The sequence below is a fragment of the Nesoenas mayeri genome (genome assembly GCF_963082525.1).
Source record: "Nesoenas mayeri genome assembly, chromosome: 9".
Classification (NCBI taxonomy): domain Eukaryota; kingdom Metazoa; phylum Chordata; class Aves; order Columbiformes; family Columbidae; genus Nesoenas; species Nesoenas mayeri.
The window spans coordinates 23,713,632-23,734,253 of NC_137557.1; the positions used below are offsets into that span (position 1 = coordinate 23,713,632).

The 20,622-nt window shown below is 43.2% G+C and overlaps 1 protein-coding gene across 1 annotated transcript in view; it reads right to left on the reverse strand.

Annotated features, from left to right (window-relative positions):
• EPHA4 (EPH receptor A4) overlaps positions 1-20,622 on the reverse strand; it is a gene marked incomplete at its 3' end in the record, with an annotated part of 97,903 nt that overhangs the window by 40,421 nt on the left and 36,860 nt on the right. The window contains exons 4-5 of the mRNA XM_080349820.1: positions 16,717-16,872; positions 1,866-2,204 (exon numbers count right to left, since the gene is read on the reverse strand). Of these exons, the coding sequence (XP_080205946.1) occupies positions 1,866-2,204; positions 16,717-16,872 (495 nt within the window). The remainder of the gene's footprint in view (positions 1-1,865; positions 2,205-16,716; positions 16,873-20,622) is intronic.

Genomic DNA, 20,622 nt, shown 5'->3' on the forward strand with positions numbered 1-20,622 from the left:
GCAGCTCAGAGTTAATTTTCATTTGTACCGGTACGGTTTTCTCCGGCCCTCTGAAGCATTTGATAGACTGGGCATGTTTCATAATTGGATACGTTGGCAAAAATACAAATTTCCTGATGTGAAGAACTGCTACTCATGGATAATAAACAAAATCAATTCTTATTTGCATATTCAATCAGATTTCGGTTTGCATATTAAAGCATAAGATGGTAGAATTTTCACACGGTAGATGGATCCCACTCACTTATTCATGCATATATGCATCCACTAATCCTTGCACATGCCAAAATCAGTCAGAAATACTCTCTTTGCTAGGCATTCATAGCACAAAAACACTGTCCCTGCTGCTGTTCTCAACCTTCTCTTTTCGTATAGCCTATGACAGCATTTTTCCGCAGCTTTCTCCCAAGACTCGGTAATAGCCCTGGCTCTCTATTAGTCTTTTTTTTCACTAGGCAAAGCGATAGTTTGAATTTTTGAATCATAATTTAAAAGGGATGCTGTCAACTGTATGTGTAAAGAACAAAAAACGCCGGACCAGATTTTCAAAGGAGCTTCAGCGTAGACTTGACAATTTTGCTTGTAACTGTCACTGCAAAATTGAATGTATCTCTCACTGTTAATATTGAAGTGTTCCAGACTACCATTAAAATTTGTAGATTTAGATGATGCATACCAATTTTTCATGCACATCTACTAGGAAACAGAATTCAAAATATTTATATAGTCCAGTGCTATCAAGATATACAATATTAACATTGTCTTACACACCCCAAGTCTAACGATAAACGATAACCCGGTAAGCTATGCTCTAAGGTGCTGAAAGGCTGCAATATCTGTGGGACTTGAAGGCAATCAGCACTGTGAGCAATTAGATAACAGGTTTGACGGTCTCGTAGCCAGTCTGACAGTCTGGATATCTAATTTGCATGTAGAAGAGTGTCATATTCAAATGTATATAATTTTGTGCATTAAATTAAAAATTGAGCTGAAACCCTGGGCTTGAAACCCTAACTAGCTGCAAACAAGAAATGTTTTTGTGCAATTAAAGAAAAAAAAAATCATAGGAATGATCATCAAAACTAAACTGCAATCTGCTGCAGCAGCTTTTACTAGGTCAAGCACAGGGGACTGGAAAAAGTAGAATGCCTAGGGTGTCTGAAATAATCAGGTATACGCAGAAATGGTATTCGCTCTCCCAGATGAGTGAAATGCAAAACTCAGCCAGCATGAAGATGAAAGCTCATATAGGATTTCTAAAGTAATGTCAACTCTGATCAATTGAAATGTTGTTAGCAGCAGGTTAAGGAGGTATTTATTTAACAATGGGATGGAATCTAATTGACTTTGCAGGGAGAGGAGAGAGAGCAGGCAGGCAAGGGAACAGCAACTCATTCCTCTCTGAATCTTACGCAGCCCTTTTCCGAAGGAGACAGAAGCACAACCCTGTGCTCTCCGTGAGCTCATCTGCCCTCTGCAAAACACCAAGGGCATATTTGTGTCCATGTGCAGGGCCTCCCCTACAAAGGGCTGAGCTGCTGGCGGCCTGGCTCTGTCCCCTGGTGTGGCCCAGAGCTGCGGGGCTGCTCTGCTTCTGCAGAATGAATGGATGCCTCCCCGCGTCCTCGCAGCGTGCTGCAGCACAGCTCTGCTCCCAGCCACGGGAGTCAAACCCTCCTCTGTTATTCTAGCTGTAAAGAATTTAAACTATCCATCTAAATAACCAGAAAATAAGGGTTTGACCCAGTTACGCATTTTAGGCCTCCTTGCATTCATTTGCTAATGCTAAAAGTAACGGAAATCACAGCCTTCCTGAAAAATACTGGCAGAAGAGAGAGGAAGAGAATTTGTGTTTAGGTTCTTACCCGCTTGGTTAGTTGTCACAGTGACTGACACCGCTTGGTCCTGGCTGGGATTTTGTTTGGACACTCCATTCACCGCCCAGACTTCAAAGGTGTAGTTCGTGTGTGCCAGGAGGTCGGTAATGGAGACTTTGGTGGTTTTCAAGCCGTTCTGCTGGGGGCTGAAGTGCACACCACTGCCACAGGACCGGCAGCGGCCCGGGTCACCAGCACCGCACCTCTTGCACACCACGTTGTAGGAGATGTCTTCACGACCACCTTTGTTCTGGGGGGGGCTCCACTCCAAGTTCACCGACGTCTCATTGACATTGGAAATCAGGTTCTGGGGAGCAGACGGAGGGCCTAGAAAGAAAAGTCAATGTGTTATTATTAACTGGAAAAACCTTACATAGCGTCTTCAGACTTAGGGTCCTGGGTGACATGGGGCATCTGCACCTCCCAGTTACGTCAAGGGCAGCAGAGACCACAGAGAATTTTACTTCTCTTTCTCTGTGTTCTTAATGAATATGAAACATTAACTCATAAGTCAATCTCTGGTCTTTTCATCTGATAAATCAACAGTATTTTCCAGCTCTAAATGAGGCTGAAAACCCTGTATTGCAATTAAACAAGAATGGTGTGTTTTTTCACTTTCACTATTTATACTTTTTTTGAAAAACTTAATATTTATGGTTTTTACATTCATTTTTCCATTATCTCCCAAGCAAAGCATCATATGCACAATTCTTGCTTCTCCTGAGATTTACAAGGTCCTCCATTACCCATAGGCAGACTCTCACTGAAACTGTTGATCTCCTGATACTTTTTTCTTAAGAATAGAGGTGCAATATTTTCCAGACAAGTTGATGTCAGATCACATTCAGTGAATGCTGAAGCCCATCAAGCAGGGAGCTGGACATGACACTCTGGGCTTCAGGAAATAGATCTGAGTAGAAAACTAAGGCTTCAAAGCGGGGAGAACGAAGGTTACAACAGGGGAATGCTGGAGAGTGTGGAAGAATTGGGGAGGAAAATACAGTGAGCAGCTGAAAGAAGAGCTGATCCCACCTATTCTGGGATAGAGCATGAGGGTGCTCTGACTACCCACACAATACTTTGGGACAGGACATCAGGTAACTACTATACTGATTAGAAATGAAACAGAACCAACCTTGCAAAATGTAATGATCCAAACCAGAATACAGTAAAAACAGTAGTCCTTACTAATGTCTCAGACCTTTGAATGCTAATATTATTACCAGAAAAATACTGGAAATAACGCCATAGAAAGTCAAAAATTCATTTTTTATTCAAGACACAGGAGAGTTTGTGAAAGTTTCTTAAATTTTATCAAAATATATTTGATGGTTGGGATTCAAAAAATATTCAACCAGATCTCCTGGCAGAAAAGGAAAGTGAAAGGTCTGGCAAATTTCATTCCAGGTTTTCCATTTCTGTTATTTGTCAAAAACTGGAAAAAAAAAAAAAGAATCAGCCAGCACCAACAGTTTCATTAAGTGTATAAATAAATCAATCATAATCTCTCATACGTCAAAGGCACAAAAGCAGCCATCAAGGCCAGATGGGAACTATGCACATTATGGTGAAATTCTGCTGAAATTACAAAGTGACTCCAGCATGGCAGTGAAGAGGTTAAGCCATTAAGAGGTGACTCTGATGAAGATTAATTCTGGCTGCCTCGATTCATCAGGTGCATCTAAAACGCAGCCTGAGACCTGAGCTCACTGTGGAGGACTGTTTGAGGGCTGCACCATGTCCTTGGGTCTGTGCTTGAAGCTGCCAGGCTGTAACACACGTGCAACAGGTAGGTTAAGAAAAGAGTCTTAAATTACATTGAGGTCAAATGTATCTACTTATCTTCAATACCTAAATGAAAGGCCTCTGCTGCAAGAGTAGCTGAGCAAGGATTGCCTCTCTGTGCTCACTTCAGAAATACAAAATTAATATGTTCATTTTGAAAAGAGGGAAATCCTCTCTTCCTGCCAAACCTCTGAAACAGTCTCTGAGTTAATGGAGGCTGACAGGTAGAATTACTGCAAGAAGAGTGAGCCAGGGCCAGCCCCTGTGACGGGGAGTCCTCCTGCACCACTGGCTGCCATTCATGGCTTTTATTTATACACTGGCAGCATTCAGGACTCCTAAGGACAAAACCCTTTTACTCAAAGATCAGTTATCAAACACAGTAAGAGATGTTTCCTGCTCCAAAAATGCTTAGAAACTAGCAGAGAAAGAAGGGAAAGAAACTGTTTTTAATCTCTGTTCATCATGTGGAAAAATGAAGTAGAGAGAGATCTGGTGATCCGACAAGGGCACACCAGACATGCCCTGCACATCTGGGCACGGGTCACAACTCCCAGCCCAGTGCAGGTGCCCTGCGCCCAGCTCTCCTCCCCCAAGACGCTGGGCTTGCCAGCCCCCCTGGGCAGGAGAAAGCAGTCTGTCCTTGGTCTGCAAATACATGAGCCTCTTCCTCAAAAATACATTCTGAGTGCGATGAGGTGGAAGACACTCCTGAAATCATGAACTTGAGCAGCAGTGCAGGAACTGATCTAAACCCCATCTACACCCCAAAACTCCCCAAACTGCCTCACACCAGGACTCTCTCTTCAGGCAAGCAGGTGCACAAGCTGACAACATTTGTCCCTCTGCTCTGTCAAGGAGGCAGGAGAACAAACAAAAGCCTCTGGAGGAAAGCACAGCCTCAGTGGACTGCAAACCTAAGCCCACGCTGTGCGGTGAAGGTCTGACCTAGGCGGTGGGAGCTGAGGACATCGGTCCTCCCAGAGGCCCTTCAGCACTTCATAGCAGCGAGCCCTGAACAGACACTGCTCCTGTGAGAAACTGCAAGAGCTTCACAGCGAGCAAAAGCAAAAGGCGTTTTCTTACAGAGGATTCTCCTGCTGCAATCACGCCAGCGAGAGCATCGACTCGGAGCGCAGCCAGGAGAGCTGAGATAAGGTGGTGCCAGCGCGAACACCTCCCCAAGCAACGCCCGGCTCTGCCAGGGCTGCCCTCATCCCAGGGGGATGCTCGGCAAGCAAAGTGCTCCACGAGGAAGGGTCATACTGCCACAACCACGGTCTGAAAGAGGTGCCTTTTAGCTCAGATATAGCAGCCAGTTTGGGGTTAAACTCAGACTTACTCTGATGTCCATTAAGATATTTTCCAAGGCTCTAGGTCCAGTTTCACGTGGGAAAATGTGCCAGAATAAATCAAGCTCCTCAGAAGCAAAAAGTCAGTAATTAGTATGTGGGACAGGGCACTGCAGCGTCTAAACAGAGACGCAATGAAGCAGAAAACCAGGGAAGCAGATGCTTGCAGGTCACAGAAATGTGTGTACTACCTCCAGTGTGAAAAGGAAGATGTGGGGGAGTCTCCAAATGGTGGGCTGACATTACAATGAAGGGAAAAGCAATTTCTTTTCTTTCTGGAGTATAGTTATCAATGGAGCTGCTGGCACTGGGAGTGGGGAATCATTTCAGATGGATGGGCCCGGTTTCAGATGTTGAAACACAGGGCATATCTGCACTTTCAATGCTGATCAGGATTTGCTTTGTTTCTGAAACAGAGGCGCTGCCACTAGATGAGAAGAAAGCCTTTCCAGGGCTGTGGCAGCCGGAGGTACCACTCGGTTCCCAGATGAAACCAGCGAGCAGGATCTGCAGGAACAGCGTCCTACCAGCCAGACAACCCCCAGCACACAAACCCTCCATCCTCGGGCAGAAAACTCTAGCTATGGGGCAGATGAGAGGGAAGGCAAGGAGCTGTGCCTCTGGAACAATGGTGCCAACTTCTGGGATTTTTTTTCTCAAGTGATTTACATGATTTACAGCATTTTTATTAAAATTCCTGCTGATGGAAGCATGCTCTTGCATGAGTCATTCGGCACACATGGAGCTAGCACTGCCATACTGCCCAGAAGAGCTGAAAAACATGACAGTTCCTACAGAAATAATAATAATATCTATTAAAAAAATCTAGACATTATTTTGAAAACAACTAATTTTAAAGCTCATTTTATAATGCTAGGAAGCCAGGTGCTCTTGTTTTCCCTGCCCAAGACAACAGAACCCAAGGAATGGACCTGCAGAGCTGCTCACAGTTCTCCTGTCGGGGACTGCAAAGAGGACACGGTTTGACCATGGGGCTTGAACACAGGATCCTCATCCAGCGCATTTACCAGCATCGTGAGAGGACATGGGGGGCTCCTCTGTGGGAACACAGGGAACGGAAGTTTTTAATTTTATTCCTTCCTGGGGTCCATAAATCTCGCTTCACAATAAACCCATCAAATCAACTGAGCCATGAAGCAAATGGAAAGGCCCTGGGTGGAGCAGTTCATTGTGTGTGTCAGGGCTGAGGGAAACACTGAAGAGTCTGTTTAGCAACAAACAATCTTTGTCAAGCTAATCTTGCTATCTCCCTCAACCCTCCTATTAGATTTACTTAAACATATTGGGCAATGCAGATTGTTTGGTTTTCTCTTGCTGCAATAAGCTATAGCCATTACATCTCTCTGTCTCTTTCACCCACAGACAGACAGATCTGTCTGTCTTGAGGACAATGTTGTATCCTATGTCAAATGAATATTCAGGAAGACTAGAGCTTTTAAGGGGTTAATAGCATAAGCATGACTTGTACTAAAAGGATTGATGTATTTTAGCACTCACCACAATCTCAGGCTGCACTTTAACTTTTCATCCATCAATATTTCTCTCCCTCCCTTCTTACAAAATACTTGTCCCTCTCCAGTCAGAAGCCTCCCACACATCACTGCAAGCGTGACAAGAGCCCTGATGAAAACCATGACAAGGGCACATATCAACACCTGATGGGCTCCCTCCCACTTCCACCCCACAGGAAATCTCCATGTGCTACGTTAACCTGTGTGCCAGCTCTCTGTGGTCATAGTAAAGGACCTCTGTGATTCACACCAGGGATCAAGTCCGATCTGAGCACCAAAGTGACTCACATACACCTTCCTTGGTGAAGAGCCAGTAATGAACTTGCTGTCCAAACTGGGGCACACCGGTGGGGTGCAGGTGGTAGGGGGGCCACGGCTGTGAAGCAAAGCAGGCTGCAGACTGACACTGGGCATAACGATGTTTCAGTAAACTGCTTATTTGCAAGGAAAATAATATTTTGCATTTGAATCAGCTGCCCTACACACTGAGGGACCATCAGAGGTTGGTCGGCTCAAAGTCTGTCTGTTGTTCAGACATCATCCTGCTGAGGAGGTTATCCCACAGCCCCTCTCCTGCCTGCACAAGATAACAGTGCAAGTGGAGGAGGTTCGACCTAGTGTAACTGGCGAAATTGTTCGGCCAGGGAAGTCTATCCTGAATGCAATGGACAATTTCAAAGGCAAATAGCATGAAGACGATTAGCTGCAACCGAGTGAACATTCCTGCTGCCCTCAGGGATGGGTCGCACCCAGCCCTTCGTGCCTGCCGAAGGGCAGCACGGGCAGCAGGACCCTCAGCATGCCCAGGGACTGGGTCTAACAAGGCTACACCAGCTGCAAGCTCAGCACCGCCACCGAGCCCTCAGCACCGCCACCAAGCCATCAGCCCAAAGGCAAGTGCCTGCCCCCTGACAAACTCTTTACCACAAACCCACGTCAAAGGCTGTGCTGTAGCTGGGCTCCTGGAGCTGGAGGGACTCCAACGAGACAGACAGACAGGCACGACTTGTCGGCTGCGCAGACAGACTCCAAACCAAGCCAGCCCACCCTTTCTCCCTACAGCTGTAAACCCGACCGATCTACGCAACAGAAAAATACCTCTGGAAACTAACCCTGGGATCTGAGGTTAGAACTCTAAGTGCACTGTGCTGGGGAACTGTATTTAAATGGTTATGACAAAGGTTTTAATATCCCTGATTTTACATCTTCCTTTTTTATTACTGATCTGCCCAACAAGGTGCTTCTCTAAAAGTCTCTGTGGGTGTATGCAGTAAATTCAATTACAGTTTTCTACAACTGGACCAGACAGACTTGTTTGACATACAGAATATTGTCTTCACTAAACCAGTTAATTTAGTTCAGCAACAGTGTATGGTTAGGAGGTGTGGATTAAAGCATGGTGAAAAGAGAAGAGAAAACTGATTCCCAGCAAAACAGCTTCTGAGTGACTTTGTTGTCCCACAAATTGACGAGAAATAAGGAGGACCTTGCAGCTTGGTTCTCTGCTGTCCCAGGCTGACAGGATGCCAGAATACCACTGGCAGACAAGTAGCACGTCCAAATTTGGGACAAACAGCTTTTGTTCATCTAAGTTATAGGTGAGTAAAAAATTTCTTTTTCCTATTCTCAGAGGTCCAGTGGACAAAGCACTGAAGATAATGTAGTGGGCTTTGGTTTGGCCAATTTTATCTGGCATGAGTAGCCATTTCATACTATTTTCTTAATTTGAAAAAAAAAACTTATCACAAAACAAGCCAAAAAACATCTCAGTGCAGGGTTCTGACACTTAATGCCTTTAAACTGAATTTAGCACTTCTGAGAAACCCACTCTGATGGCACCCAAAATAAAGCTCTCTCCAGCCACAACAACTGCCTGCCCACACTCCTCCGTCTTGGCATGTCCCTGGCAGAGGGCTCCTTACCAGGAGCTCCTTTTTTATGCCAGCTTAGTCCTCAGCCATTAACAGTGGTAGTAGATTATTTTGGCAGCAACGTTACTCATTAAGGACAAAACAGATATTATCAGTATTTGGACTCTAACCCCATCTCTTTACTACTAACCTATGGTATGGTTAATATTTATTACCTTGAAAGATGTATCTGTGGGAGGAGATCTATTAAAAACACAAACCGAAACCCACACTCTCCATGGAAGTGCTAATGGAGATATTTCAAATACACATCCTCAAGAAGGCAAGCCTTTGCTATGAGCATCCTGTCAGTCACTAGACCAGTGCATTTAAAATGTACCCTCCTTTAAAACAAAGATCCTTTCAAAAGATATGTATGTGGCTTAACAACAAGCAGAATGAGGCTTTTGAGCCCTGGAAGGAGAAAATTATTAAAAATATAATTCACTCAGTCTGTGTGTGCACGTGTGTAAAAGCACATTTCTCTATCAGGTAACGGATGTCCCTGTAGCCAGGGCAATGGATAATTATTTTCAAGTGGGTTGTCACCCTGCATTCAGTCTGCGTTTGCCTGACAGTGTGAAATCGGAAGGAAGCTTCATTGGCAATTCCCACCAGACATCAGAAAGCCTCAAGCATGTAGAAAAGACTTTAATCTTCTTTAACCATTCCCACACTCTCCTTGAGGAAAATATCACCTCTCTTTTTTTGAGGCAGAAAAAGTAGACCTTAGCTTGATAAGGATTAAAAACTATTCTAACAAACAGTAAAAAAAATACAATAACATGCAGCAATTTGAAGCTTTTTAACTTCACCCTGAAACTGAGAATACCCTATAAACACACTGTTAAATGCAGCAGAGTGCCAGCTACGGGTGTTTGTCAACCACAGTGAATCAGGCAGACCAGCAGGCTGCAGTGGGCTTTGGAGCGGGACTGACAAACGGATCCCCTTTTATGAGCCTGCTCCAGAGACACTGACCCTCTTCATCTCTGGCGATTTCAAAGGGAACCCAGGGTATTCAGGAATCTTGAGCTAATTTGCTACATAATAAGTTTAAAAGGAGCCTAGTACAAACCGGCCAGTTTTGAAGCAGCGACTTGGCCTTGAATGTACTACAGAGGAGCAGCAAAGTCTTTGATAAGTTACACGAGCAGCCAGCACCTGGGAGTAACCATCCAACTGTCTAATAGCAAGAAAACCTAACTAGAAGTAGTGAAAAGTTTAGCACATCTTCTGCTATACAAGACCTGAAAGCCAGCTTTTGTGTACAACACAGCGAGAATAAAGAGAACAAATAAAGAGTTGTAAAAAAGAAAAGATCCATACAATGAACAATTCTAAAGATCTCTGGAGCATATCTAGCAAGAGCACTGAAATGTCACTGGCAGTGCCTGAACTGCCTTTGAAGGATCTGTCTGGAGCATCGAGAGGGAGCGCAGCCCCGCTCAGGCTTTTGGTCGTGCTGCCGCCTTGCCAATGGGACCAGACTGCCGCTCTATCAACGAGGCCGTACAACACCATTATTGGACAGCCTTTAACAATCCTAATCAATACTCTTGAACTCAATCATGATCCTAAGACTCAACTCCCTGGAGGCAGGGCTGTGTGTGAAACAGAATTTACTATTTTCAGAGTGGATGCAAAAAAAAGTAATTAAATAATCGATGTCTTTAAACTCTTTTTAAGTTCCCTCACTGAAATGCCTGGCAAAAGCGATGCCAGGCACAGCCTTCAAGAAAAAGCACCTTGGCCTCCTCTTTCCGTCTTTTAAAGCTTCATTAAACATGTATAATTGTGGAATTGTCAATAATGTTTCAGCATGTGAGCTGCAAAGCCCTTCAGATAAGCCTTTGTTGTTGATCTTTAACCATCTGAAAGACAGGTTATAACGCAGAGTAAACACCTGGGCTGTGTAAGTTTAGGCTCAGAAATAAAGCCCACGCTTTCCTGTGACAGTTGTATATGTTGCTGCCACTAATTGCTTCTTTCAGCAGTTGTGGACAGGTCTCCTGTTGCTGTGGGCTAATTTACACAAGCACTGACAGTTTGGACAACCTTTGCTTCTTGTCTGCCTGGCTAGTCCTGACCATTTATCATTATGGATTACGTGTTTTTACAAATGGTGAGGCCAAAGTCAACAGTCCGCAAGATGCAGCAGCCACTTGAAATATCAGTCATCTGCTCTATTTCCACCCTCCTTCCCCTTTCTGTGCACAGTTAGCATTACAACTGGGTTTTAATATGGCAAATGATTTGGAAAACAATTCTTAATTTATTTACTCAGGCAAGACTCCTTTGACTTCAGTGGGAGTTCTGCCAAGCTAGGAATCTTGGACCAGTGCCAGTGATAAAATGCCCATTTTACTGGCACGTACGATTTCCTATTGGCTTGCCAAAAGAACCCTGGTTACCAGCTTCACAATAGGCTTTGCTCCTTTCACCTAGAGATCAATCCAACCGATATTTCATCTTCTGTCCAGGCTAAGAGCATTAAGTGAAGAGGTCCAGTTACCACTGGCAGAGGTGTGGGAAAACTGGTGATTACAGGGACCACCCCTGTGGGCTCTGGGTTTCTCTTCCAAAAACCGCCATAGAAGAACATTTTGCATTGCCACGTATGCTAAGACATGTTATCTCATCTACTGTAATATGCTGTGCTGCAGACAATACCACCTCTGCTCACTCACTATTTTGAGATAAAAAGAATTCCGCTGTGGATACCAGAAAGTTATTTGACAGTCTGACAGGAAAAAAATCCAACCAGAAAAATAAGTTATTCTGTCATTGGCTCAGCTGCTGAATTTCTTATTCTGCTAGCCCTCTAATTTACTTCAACGACTCTACAGAACTGGGTCCTGACTAACCAAATCAAAGCCCCCACTTAATTGAGTAAATGTCTCTGTTAATTTAAGGCCCTAGCCAGAAAATCAGAAGACAGCTAATAAACAGTTGCTGTACTTAAAAGAGTGATGATTTTAAGTCTACTGATTATAAACACACATTGTCAAATTACTCCCTTCTCTTCTGTTCAAACCATAACCACTCCCCTTCTTATTCAACGTTTTCTCAATTCCTTCAGCCTGTCACCACAGACAAGGGCAGACAGCCTTCTCCTTTGAGATTCCCATCACTCACAATTCCCTTCTCTCAGTCTGGCAGCGATGGATGGTCTATTTTCCCAGGCTATATGAAGAAGAAAAATCATACTTTTCATACCGCCTACTTACTATTCCCTCTTCTCTTGTAACTGCCATACTGCACCTTAAAAGGCATTTTGACCTACTGTTTACAACCTTATACGATTTTTTAAGAGCAAAATAATTTACTTAAGCTATAGACACATATAAAGACGTGGAAGAATTATTATGTCATAAATTTAACTTCTGAACATCAGAGGCTGTATTGGCATATACTTCATACAACAGAGAACAGCAGCAGAGGTCGGACTGAAGTGGTGCCAGATCCAGTGCGCAAACCCTGGGAAGGAAGCGTGGCAAAGCCGGCACAAAGCTACCTACAGCCTACTAGGCAGCATGACCGTGTGTTGCACCCTACTTTCTTATTCTTCTAAAAGCCAGAACAGTGATAATCGGCATCTGTCTGGAAATTCAGTAGAGGCACAAGTCAAGTGGAAGGAAAAAGAGCACATTTGTTTATTTAGAAGTCTAAGCAATCATAATAAACATATGCTCGAATAATCAGCTCCTGTGCAATTACTCATCTGCAAGCACAGTTATTAGGTAGGTAAATTCACTCTTCTTTGAAAATGCAGGTCAAATATTTATCTCTGAGATACATGAAATGCAACAGAAGATTGCGCTAGAGATGTATATTAGAATGTAACATCGACAAAATTGAAGTGTTTAGACCTTTCAGACCTTTTTTAAAGCCTTGACCTTGGAAACAAATAAGGACAGTGTTATTTTAATGTGCATTCAAATTTTAACAACACAGTCACACAGCTCTAGTGGAATCCACATTGAGTTTCCACTGTAGATTGCTCATCATTTCATTACGGTTCATTATGCTGATAACTGTCAGAAAGCATTAGAAGCAGAAGCCTTGAGTAATAGCACTGAAATGGTAATTTAAAAACAATATACTTTCTGAAGGAAATACAGCAGTGCACTAAATTCAATTAGAAGAGGCGAATGTTAAGACAAGTAAGTAACGTTTGCTGTTCGAAATCAGGGTCTTCGATTTCTTGATAAGCTAAGCTGTAGAAAGCCCTTTTAAAGCAGGCACTTTTTCTCTTGCATCTCACTAAATTTGCTCTCATTATCTCTAAGCTTCTCTGGTATAAACTGTCTTAAATGCAACCATTTTAGAAATACTTCAGGCCACACCAAAATATCAATCAATCAGTCACTGTTTGGGTGGCTCAACAGACTGAATTATTCAGGGTCATTTACTGAGACAGTTTTCAAGCTGGACAGTCTATGCTGGTAATCTCTCTTTTGTAAAGGGCTCCCAATTAAAAATCATTAATAATCTGAACTGAACAGACAATAAAAACAATACAATACCATCCCGTACTCACTCTTAATGTAAGCATTGTTTGTTAAGAACAGCTATAGGACCCAACTCATTAATGGGACGCAGGAGCAACGCCATAACTTGGATGGGAACCGACCTGCCTGCGCCAGGCTGCAATTCACAGAATATCTCCTTCCAGAAAAGGAGATTCAGGGATGAGGACCATGATTGAGACTGATTGTTTTCCAGCCTCATAGATTTGTGTGTTGGTAAGGCATTTCATTCTGCGTTAGATTGTTATAGCCTTACGATACACCTGTCCTCTCAGCAAATGCTGAAATAAAATGAAGGTCTGAATAGTTGTTTTAATATAACTTTTGGTATGCTTCCGAAAAAGAAAAGCGTCCATGTTTTTCACAGTTTGTGCTCAAGTGTATTACGAGTCAATCAGACCATCTTCATGCCCAAGCACACAGCTGAGAAGCCCACTGTGCTTCAGAGTTGAAAGTCTAAATTCCTGAGTTAGGTCAAAGCAGCACATCCAGGGCAGCTCTGCTCCTTGGTGGTGACAGACACGTTGATGATTATCCCCATGAGGGAAACTTGGGAAAAAGACGCATCAATAAACATGTGTATGTCAGGGTATCTACACCTGGCCTTCCAACACAGTGTGCTCCACTGTCTCCTACGCTCACGTCCCATCACATTCTGCCCTTCCTTGTACAGGCTTTAAGCCAGACATAACTGCCTACTCTAGCAGAGCTAAAATAGAGCAGAATACTAAAACTAGAGTTTGAGTTGAGATTGGATGCCTGGCTTACCTGAAGGTTAGGCACAGTTTTTACAACTCAACAATGGACGGAGATGTCAGGGATGGTGTTAAGGAATGAGAAAGCTCTGGAGCACCTCTGCTGACCAGAGCACCAGGAAGTAGGTGTTGCTTTTATTACTTACCATGGGAATTGCGAGAAAGGGAAAGGAAAAGGAAGGGGAATTCTCCAATTCCCTTTCATCCACTAGCACAATCAGGCTAATGGAAAGTCATAACCATCTTCCTTCCCCAACCTAGAAGGCAAGATAAGTGATGAGGCCAGACAGTTTATTACTAAAGGAAATCAATAGTCAAGGGTCAAAGCTTTACAAAAACACATCCTAAGAAGGCTGAAGTTCTTAATCTTAAAAAGTGTTTAGAAATAATAAAGAAATGATCAATCCACAGTCCATTCCAGGTGTTCTGTCCAGATTACCCAATGTTACTTTTATTCACCTGGTCTAATAGTTCTCCAAGTGAACAGAAACCTGATTTTACAAACCAGTGGAGCAGAGTCTATCTTTTTGCTAGAAGAATGGATCTCAGATACTGTGTTTTATTTCTTCATTAGTGTGCCGTCACACTGAGCGATTACTAAGTGCAGGGCTGAATGAGAATACCAGGGGTAAAGAGAGCATAATGAACAAAGAAGATGCCTGATTATTATGGCTGTCATCACAAGGGAATTGGGTTTGTCACCTGGTTTAACCAACTGGTAAGAACTGATTAGAGCCTGAAACCGTCTGAAAGAACCTTTGATGTTTATGCTCCCTTCTGTCTCCACATCTTGTCGGGAAAGGCAGACAAACGAGGAGCTTCTTCCGGAGGGGCTTCTTTCAGCAGAGGCCCTCTGAACACTTGCCTCGAGTACCACCACCGTAGCAACGTTCAAACACAGCTAAGGCAGACCTCAAAGAGGGGATATTAGTGAGCACAGCGGTCGGAGATGGAGCAAAGCTGACCCACAAGCCAGCTCAGAAATAACCTCTGTGTCATCCTTCACCTTGGATCACAGAAAAAGAAGCCCTGAAGCTACAGGAAAATTCAAAGCTATGAAATGAGACCTCCAGAGTGTCCGTGGGATTGTGGTGTTGGCTCGTCTCTGTGCGCTGAGTCCTCCTAGGCTGCTGCAGAGATGAAGACTGAGGCCAGCACCATGGCCTTTGCCTTCTCTTCTTCCCTCTTCATGTTTTCAGGGTAAAAGACCAAGATCAGTGACTTCAACTCTGACTGACCTCTGAAGACAAGAATGGGGAAGGGTGCCAGAAGCAGGCCCAAGACTTGGCAAAAAAGGGCTAAGCTTGCAGGGGTACATTTTGCAATACAAGCAAATAGATTTATCATTTGCTCACAATTCCCGCATCTGGAAGTGTTTTGCTCTTTCCTCATATTTCACTCACTGCACAAGCCTACTTAAATTCAACCAGTTGATTCCTAATTTGATTTCAATTTGGTCAGGATATCACCCACTTGGACCAGGGCTTTGAGAAACTTTTGTGGGTATAATGTTATTTAGGGCGTACTTCTGAGCAACAGTTTTATTGTTGCAAAAAGACATTTTTTCCTATCAATGTAGTGAAGATTTATATCTCCTAGTGTAAATTGTATTATAAAAGGCATGTTCCTACCCACTTCAGCAGGGTTTCACAATACAGTTAGACCTCCATCCCCAGTCAACATTTGGCAAGGGATATACAGACCTCTTTGCTTTCCTACTGAGCAAAAGCAGCTGCTCCTGGCTATGCCCAGACCTGCTTAACCAGCACCCAGCCAAACTGACAGCTGAAAAGGAGATCACTGAAGAAGAGCTGAAATCAAGGGGGTGTGGGGAAGGGATGAGTGCTGGCTTTGTTATGGACATACTTGGTTTCTGCCTTGTAAGGGAGAAATTCAGATTTAAATAAATGTGAGTCATCTCTCCAAAATGAATTTGGAATATATTAAAACGTTACAAAAGAAATCTCTCAGTGTTCCCTCACTCCCAGACACACACACACTCTCTACATAAATATACAGCTGAACTCCAAAAATCTGGAAGCATTTCCAATAGCTTTCAGGGAAAGCCACACATGGATATCCCCTGGTGAAATACAGCCCTTTCACTTATTGTTTCAAACTGCTCTGCTCCTATAGACATGAAAACCAAAGAACTAGATCATCAGGATTTAACACCGGGGCATGGCTGGAATCCCAGGTCTTTGGCTGCGTGAGCCCTTAACCACCACATAGAACAAGGAGTTGTTCCAGCACCCCCGTGGGTGTGCTCAGTGCACGGCACCTCTTGTTCTCCCTGCTGAAGGCATTTTGGTGAAACTAAAAAGAGCTCCTTTTGCTTTACATGATGCATTTATCTACAAAGGATAAAATAAAGAATACTTTGGGTATTTCTTTCATTAAGGTTTAAGACTTATTATTAACACCCCTTCCAGAGGAATACTTTTATGTTCCTAAGGGTCACCAGCTTTATTTTGAGCAAATTAGATCTATAATGAGATTATAAATATTACCTATTTACTCTAGGTCACACAATTATGAGAAAAGCTTTCAGAGTTTCTACAAATATCAATATTGAAAGAGATGAAAGGTGAAGTGATCTACTGGACGGGTCCTCAAACTGGAACTTAAACCCATATTTTATTCCAAACTCTGTTACTGAGGTGTGGGAGTCACTCCTCTTCTGCAGCTTTGTCTCTTTACAGTGTCCTGATTTATTTAGACTGTAGGGCTCTTAAGGGTCAGTGCAACCATGTCACTGTTAGAGATTCGGGGCTGAGAACTTTCTCTCCAAGAAGTGTAAACCAAAATGTAAACTGCATCTGCAAAGAGCTGTAAGAGCTACTGAACGCTGCTCTAAGAAGACGCTTCTTAGAGACACATCTGCAGGCGATATTTCCGACATACATAGCAAAAGAAAGATGGGAGAAGAAATGGATGATAAAAGGGGAAGAGACTGTTCAAAGATCAACTTACGAGTGCAGGGCATGGAGGCAGCATCATTTTCAGCTCGGAAAAAGCCCCGATCGCAGGTGCAGGAGGTAGAGCCTTCCCAGATGGAGTAGCTGTGAGGCGGGCATTTGGCACAAGCAACATCTGTCGAGAGAGCCTTGTAGTATCCAATTTTGCAAGCTAGATGGAGGAACAGGAAGGGAGAGTGTTACTTGCCCAGGCTGTGATCATAAATTGCTGGCTTACTTATTCAAAATCAAGGCAGGAGACATTTCAAAGAGATCTAATGATGTCCTCTTAGCCGCAGGTGAAGAATTAACAATCATCACAGTCTTAATGAGTAATCCTATGTCAGGGGATACTGATTTCTAATTCCAACAAGAGCCATTTTAAAACCTGGGGGGTGGGGGGCGGGAAGAAAAAAAAAATATACTCTTCTATTGACACTGCCAGAAAATCAGCTGCCTTTTTGTGCTGACTGTGGAGCTGCATGATGCTTAACCCATGTCCACCTGCATTCACACATACACAGAGCGCATGACAAAAGGGGTGCAATTGGTTTATTCTATGACCACTTAAGGAATGGCAGCTGACAGCCAGTCACTGCCAATTTTTAAGAGGGAGCGGGACAGGAACCCACTGGGATTGGCAGCGAGGCCCTCACCCTCCCCTGTGCGGAAATGGCACCTCTCCCTCCTGGCAAGGCAGAACTCATTTGGTTCTTACTCCCCCCGGGAGGAATCAGCAGAGCCCTCCCCGCCTGGGAGCCAGGGCACAGCAGTATCTGCACCACTGCCACCAGGTCCCACGGGCAGCTGACAAGCTTTCGGTGACATCGTCTTCAGAAATGCAATGCTTACACGGATGGCTACGCTTACATCACTTGGAAAAAACTCATTAGCATCATTAATAACACATTTCAATAGTGGCTAACAGGTATGTCATCCTAGAAATTTCTCCCTTGGCTACAGATAAAAGCCCACCATCACCATTGGCTTTCAGTGCTTCAGAGAACGGGAAAGATACCCAGGCATGCAAACATGTAAAAAGGAACAGTTGTTCCCAGTATTTACTGCGTGACTTACTCTCACATCTCATTGTTTAACACCAACGCTACCTTTGGGGTTCCCCTGCTATGCACAGGCTCCAGTAGACGGGGCACAGCCCTCTACACAGCCGCAGCTTGTTCTCTCTGTTCTACCCTTCCCTTGGTCCCCCTCATTCTGTCCTTCTTTCTCTTGTGAAGCCCCCCCAGTGGAAAATAGAGAGGGATTTTAGTAACACATTTATAAAACAGCAAGGTACTTCATTCTTATTAACCAAAGCCATCTTTGGAATTTCCTTAACAAGTCCTGACTTTACGACGTGCCGTGCGCCATCTGTAAGAGCACTGGGAGCTCAGTCCGCTTTCCCTCGCTGTGCCTGTCACTGGACCGGGGGATCTTATAAAAACACATCGCTCATAGAAGATTTATGCTTCCAGAGTTTACATGCATCACATTGTTAGATAAGGTGCTTTTTGGCAATGCTTCAAACAGCCCTGGGGTTTCGATTAACATCAGAAACCACAGCTTTGGCAGGAAGAATCACGGGGGTCAAACCCAGCCTCCCCACATCGGAGACCATTAGTCCCTGAACACAAATACAGACCCACTGGGTACAGCCGATCAGCCAGGCTGCCACAGTACACAAAGACAACTTGTATGAAATAGCTTATTCTGCTTGTGATGTGAATTACCCAGGAAAAAATAAAAAGGCATGGAAAACTACCTTTCATTTTTCATGTGATTTGCAATATTTGGTGAGTGAGTTCTACTATCACTACGTGTCCTCTTGTATCTGGTTTAACAACAGCAGCAGTCAAGTGGCAGATTCTGATCTGAGATATTACTCCGGGTTTTCAGTGTCACAGCTCGGACCAGAAATACACCTAAGCCTGTATATGACCAGGACAGACACTGACAGGAGGAGTCTTGCTGGCATATGCAAAGATGAGGCACAGAAAAACAAAATACAAGAGGAGACCAGGCTGACTGCTCTTATCCACAAAATTCTTGCTGTTATTCAAATACAGTGTGTAAACCCTAACATTACTGTTAATACAAAAATCATAGTTCACAGAAACTATTAAACAAAGAGCTGTCTCTTGCATATTCCTAATATTAAACTACTTCTATCATAAACAACCTAGTACAAAGGTGAAGATCCTGTTCAGGCTATAACATGTTGTAAAGGTAGGAAAAATGTCACAGGTAAAGATTTTTGCAGCCATTCGTCCTCCTCAGTCTTTTCAGACTCACTGGTTTAAAAGGGAATAGATGCATACAGTGGGTACTGCACAGTCAACGGTCTGTAATTGAAGGATTTTTTCCTCCGTTTCATGCACTGTATTTTGTTTTCTACTATATTAAGCCAAGATCATTAATATTTCAAGACCTGAAGAAAGCTTTCCAAACACAGTGGCTGCTCCTAAAGCACACACAGCCATTTTGCTGCAAAAATCCCCTACTCCAGAACAGTTAGTTTTCTTCATTTTAGCACGCTCAGAGATTCACCACATTTCAGCACGTGGCATAAAAAGACATTAGGGAATGTGTTGCATTAAACTAGTAGTTCTTTGCTTCTAGAAGCTCCATGGTACCGTCACTTAAAAATTCGCATCTAGTCCTGTAAGCGCTGCTCTTAGCATGAAGTACAGCTGACACACCTACTGCAACCAGCGCCTGGGCAGGCTATGGATGGGCTTTTTTTGAAGGTTAATGATTTAGAAGGCAAACAAGAAGCCTGGACAGAGCCTGCTCCCTGAAAATCTTACTTGCTCGCTCATGACAAATCTTCATGCAGCTGCTCTTCTGGGAAGGATTTGCTGGGTGAGACCTGCCATGAATGGTGTTCTTGCACAGCTTTCAAAAGATACCATTGTAAAAAGAGCTGTTCACATGTGCAATGCAAACTTGGAATTCAGCTCCTTAGCTTTGCCTTAATTAGTTCTTTCTGTTAGGTTTTTTGGTTTATTTGTGTGTGTGTGTGTTTTTTGGATTTTGTTTCGTTTTTGTTTTTTAAGAGAAAAATCTTTTCTTGCATCCAGATCACCCACTAGCATAAGGTTACAATCATCTGCACTAGATCCAAGCTAAAGTCTCAAATAGAAATACTTTCAGCATGAAAAAGCTCACAGTTTTTCCTCAGAACAAATCATATCGATTTTAAATAGGCATCAGCTTGAAATAATTATGCTGATATCTTTGAGTTCTAACGTGAACATGTATTTGACTTCTGTTTCTCTCTGAGTGAGACAGGATTTGTCAAACACTGCCTTTTTCGATTCGTGTTAAAACTGCAAAAACTGCTCTGAAGAATTATGGGACTTAGTCAAAAGTGGATGCAAATTTTCACAAGCTGTTTTTCAAACTCCATTTTTCTCATTAAAATCTGATTTTCAGCCTCATGGCTTTCTCAAAAAAAAAGAAAAAAAAAAAGAAAAAGAAAGAAAAGCAAATAGAATGCATGTGTGGGCTGGAAAGTCTGCTTGCTTGGTCGCTCCAAATGCTGAATTTTCTACTAGAAAATTTCAGCCAGCAATTTCAGAATTTAACAACTCATCTCATAGTGGATGGGGTTCTAGTTACATTCTTTTTAGGCACAGCTACAACAAAACATATGTATTAAATTGTTTTTAACCATTTTTAAATAAGCTATGTTGTGTCTTTTTTTTTTCTGATGGGGGAGGAGAATATTGAAAAAAAAAATCCCATAGTGCTTGTTCTTAAATTGTTGCTTTGTCCTTGTTGAAATGGCAGTGAATCTTTCCACCATAGTTTGGAAAAGGCTTGACATGCTGCAAAGGCTTGGATAAAGAAACCATTCCAATCTCTTTGTGGACAAGTTCCTAAATCATTTCAAATGCAATGCACATCTTTACACAAGTCC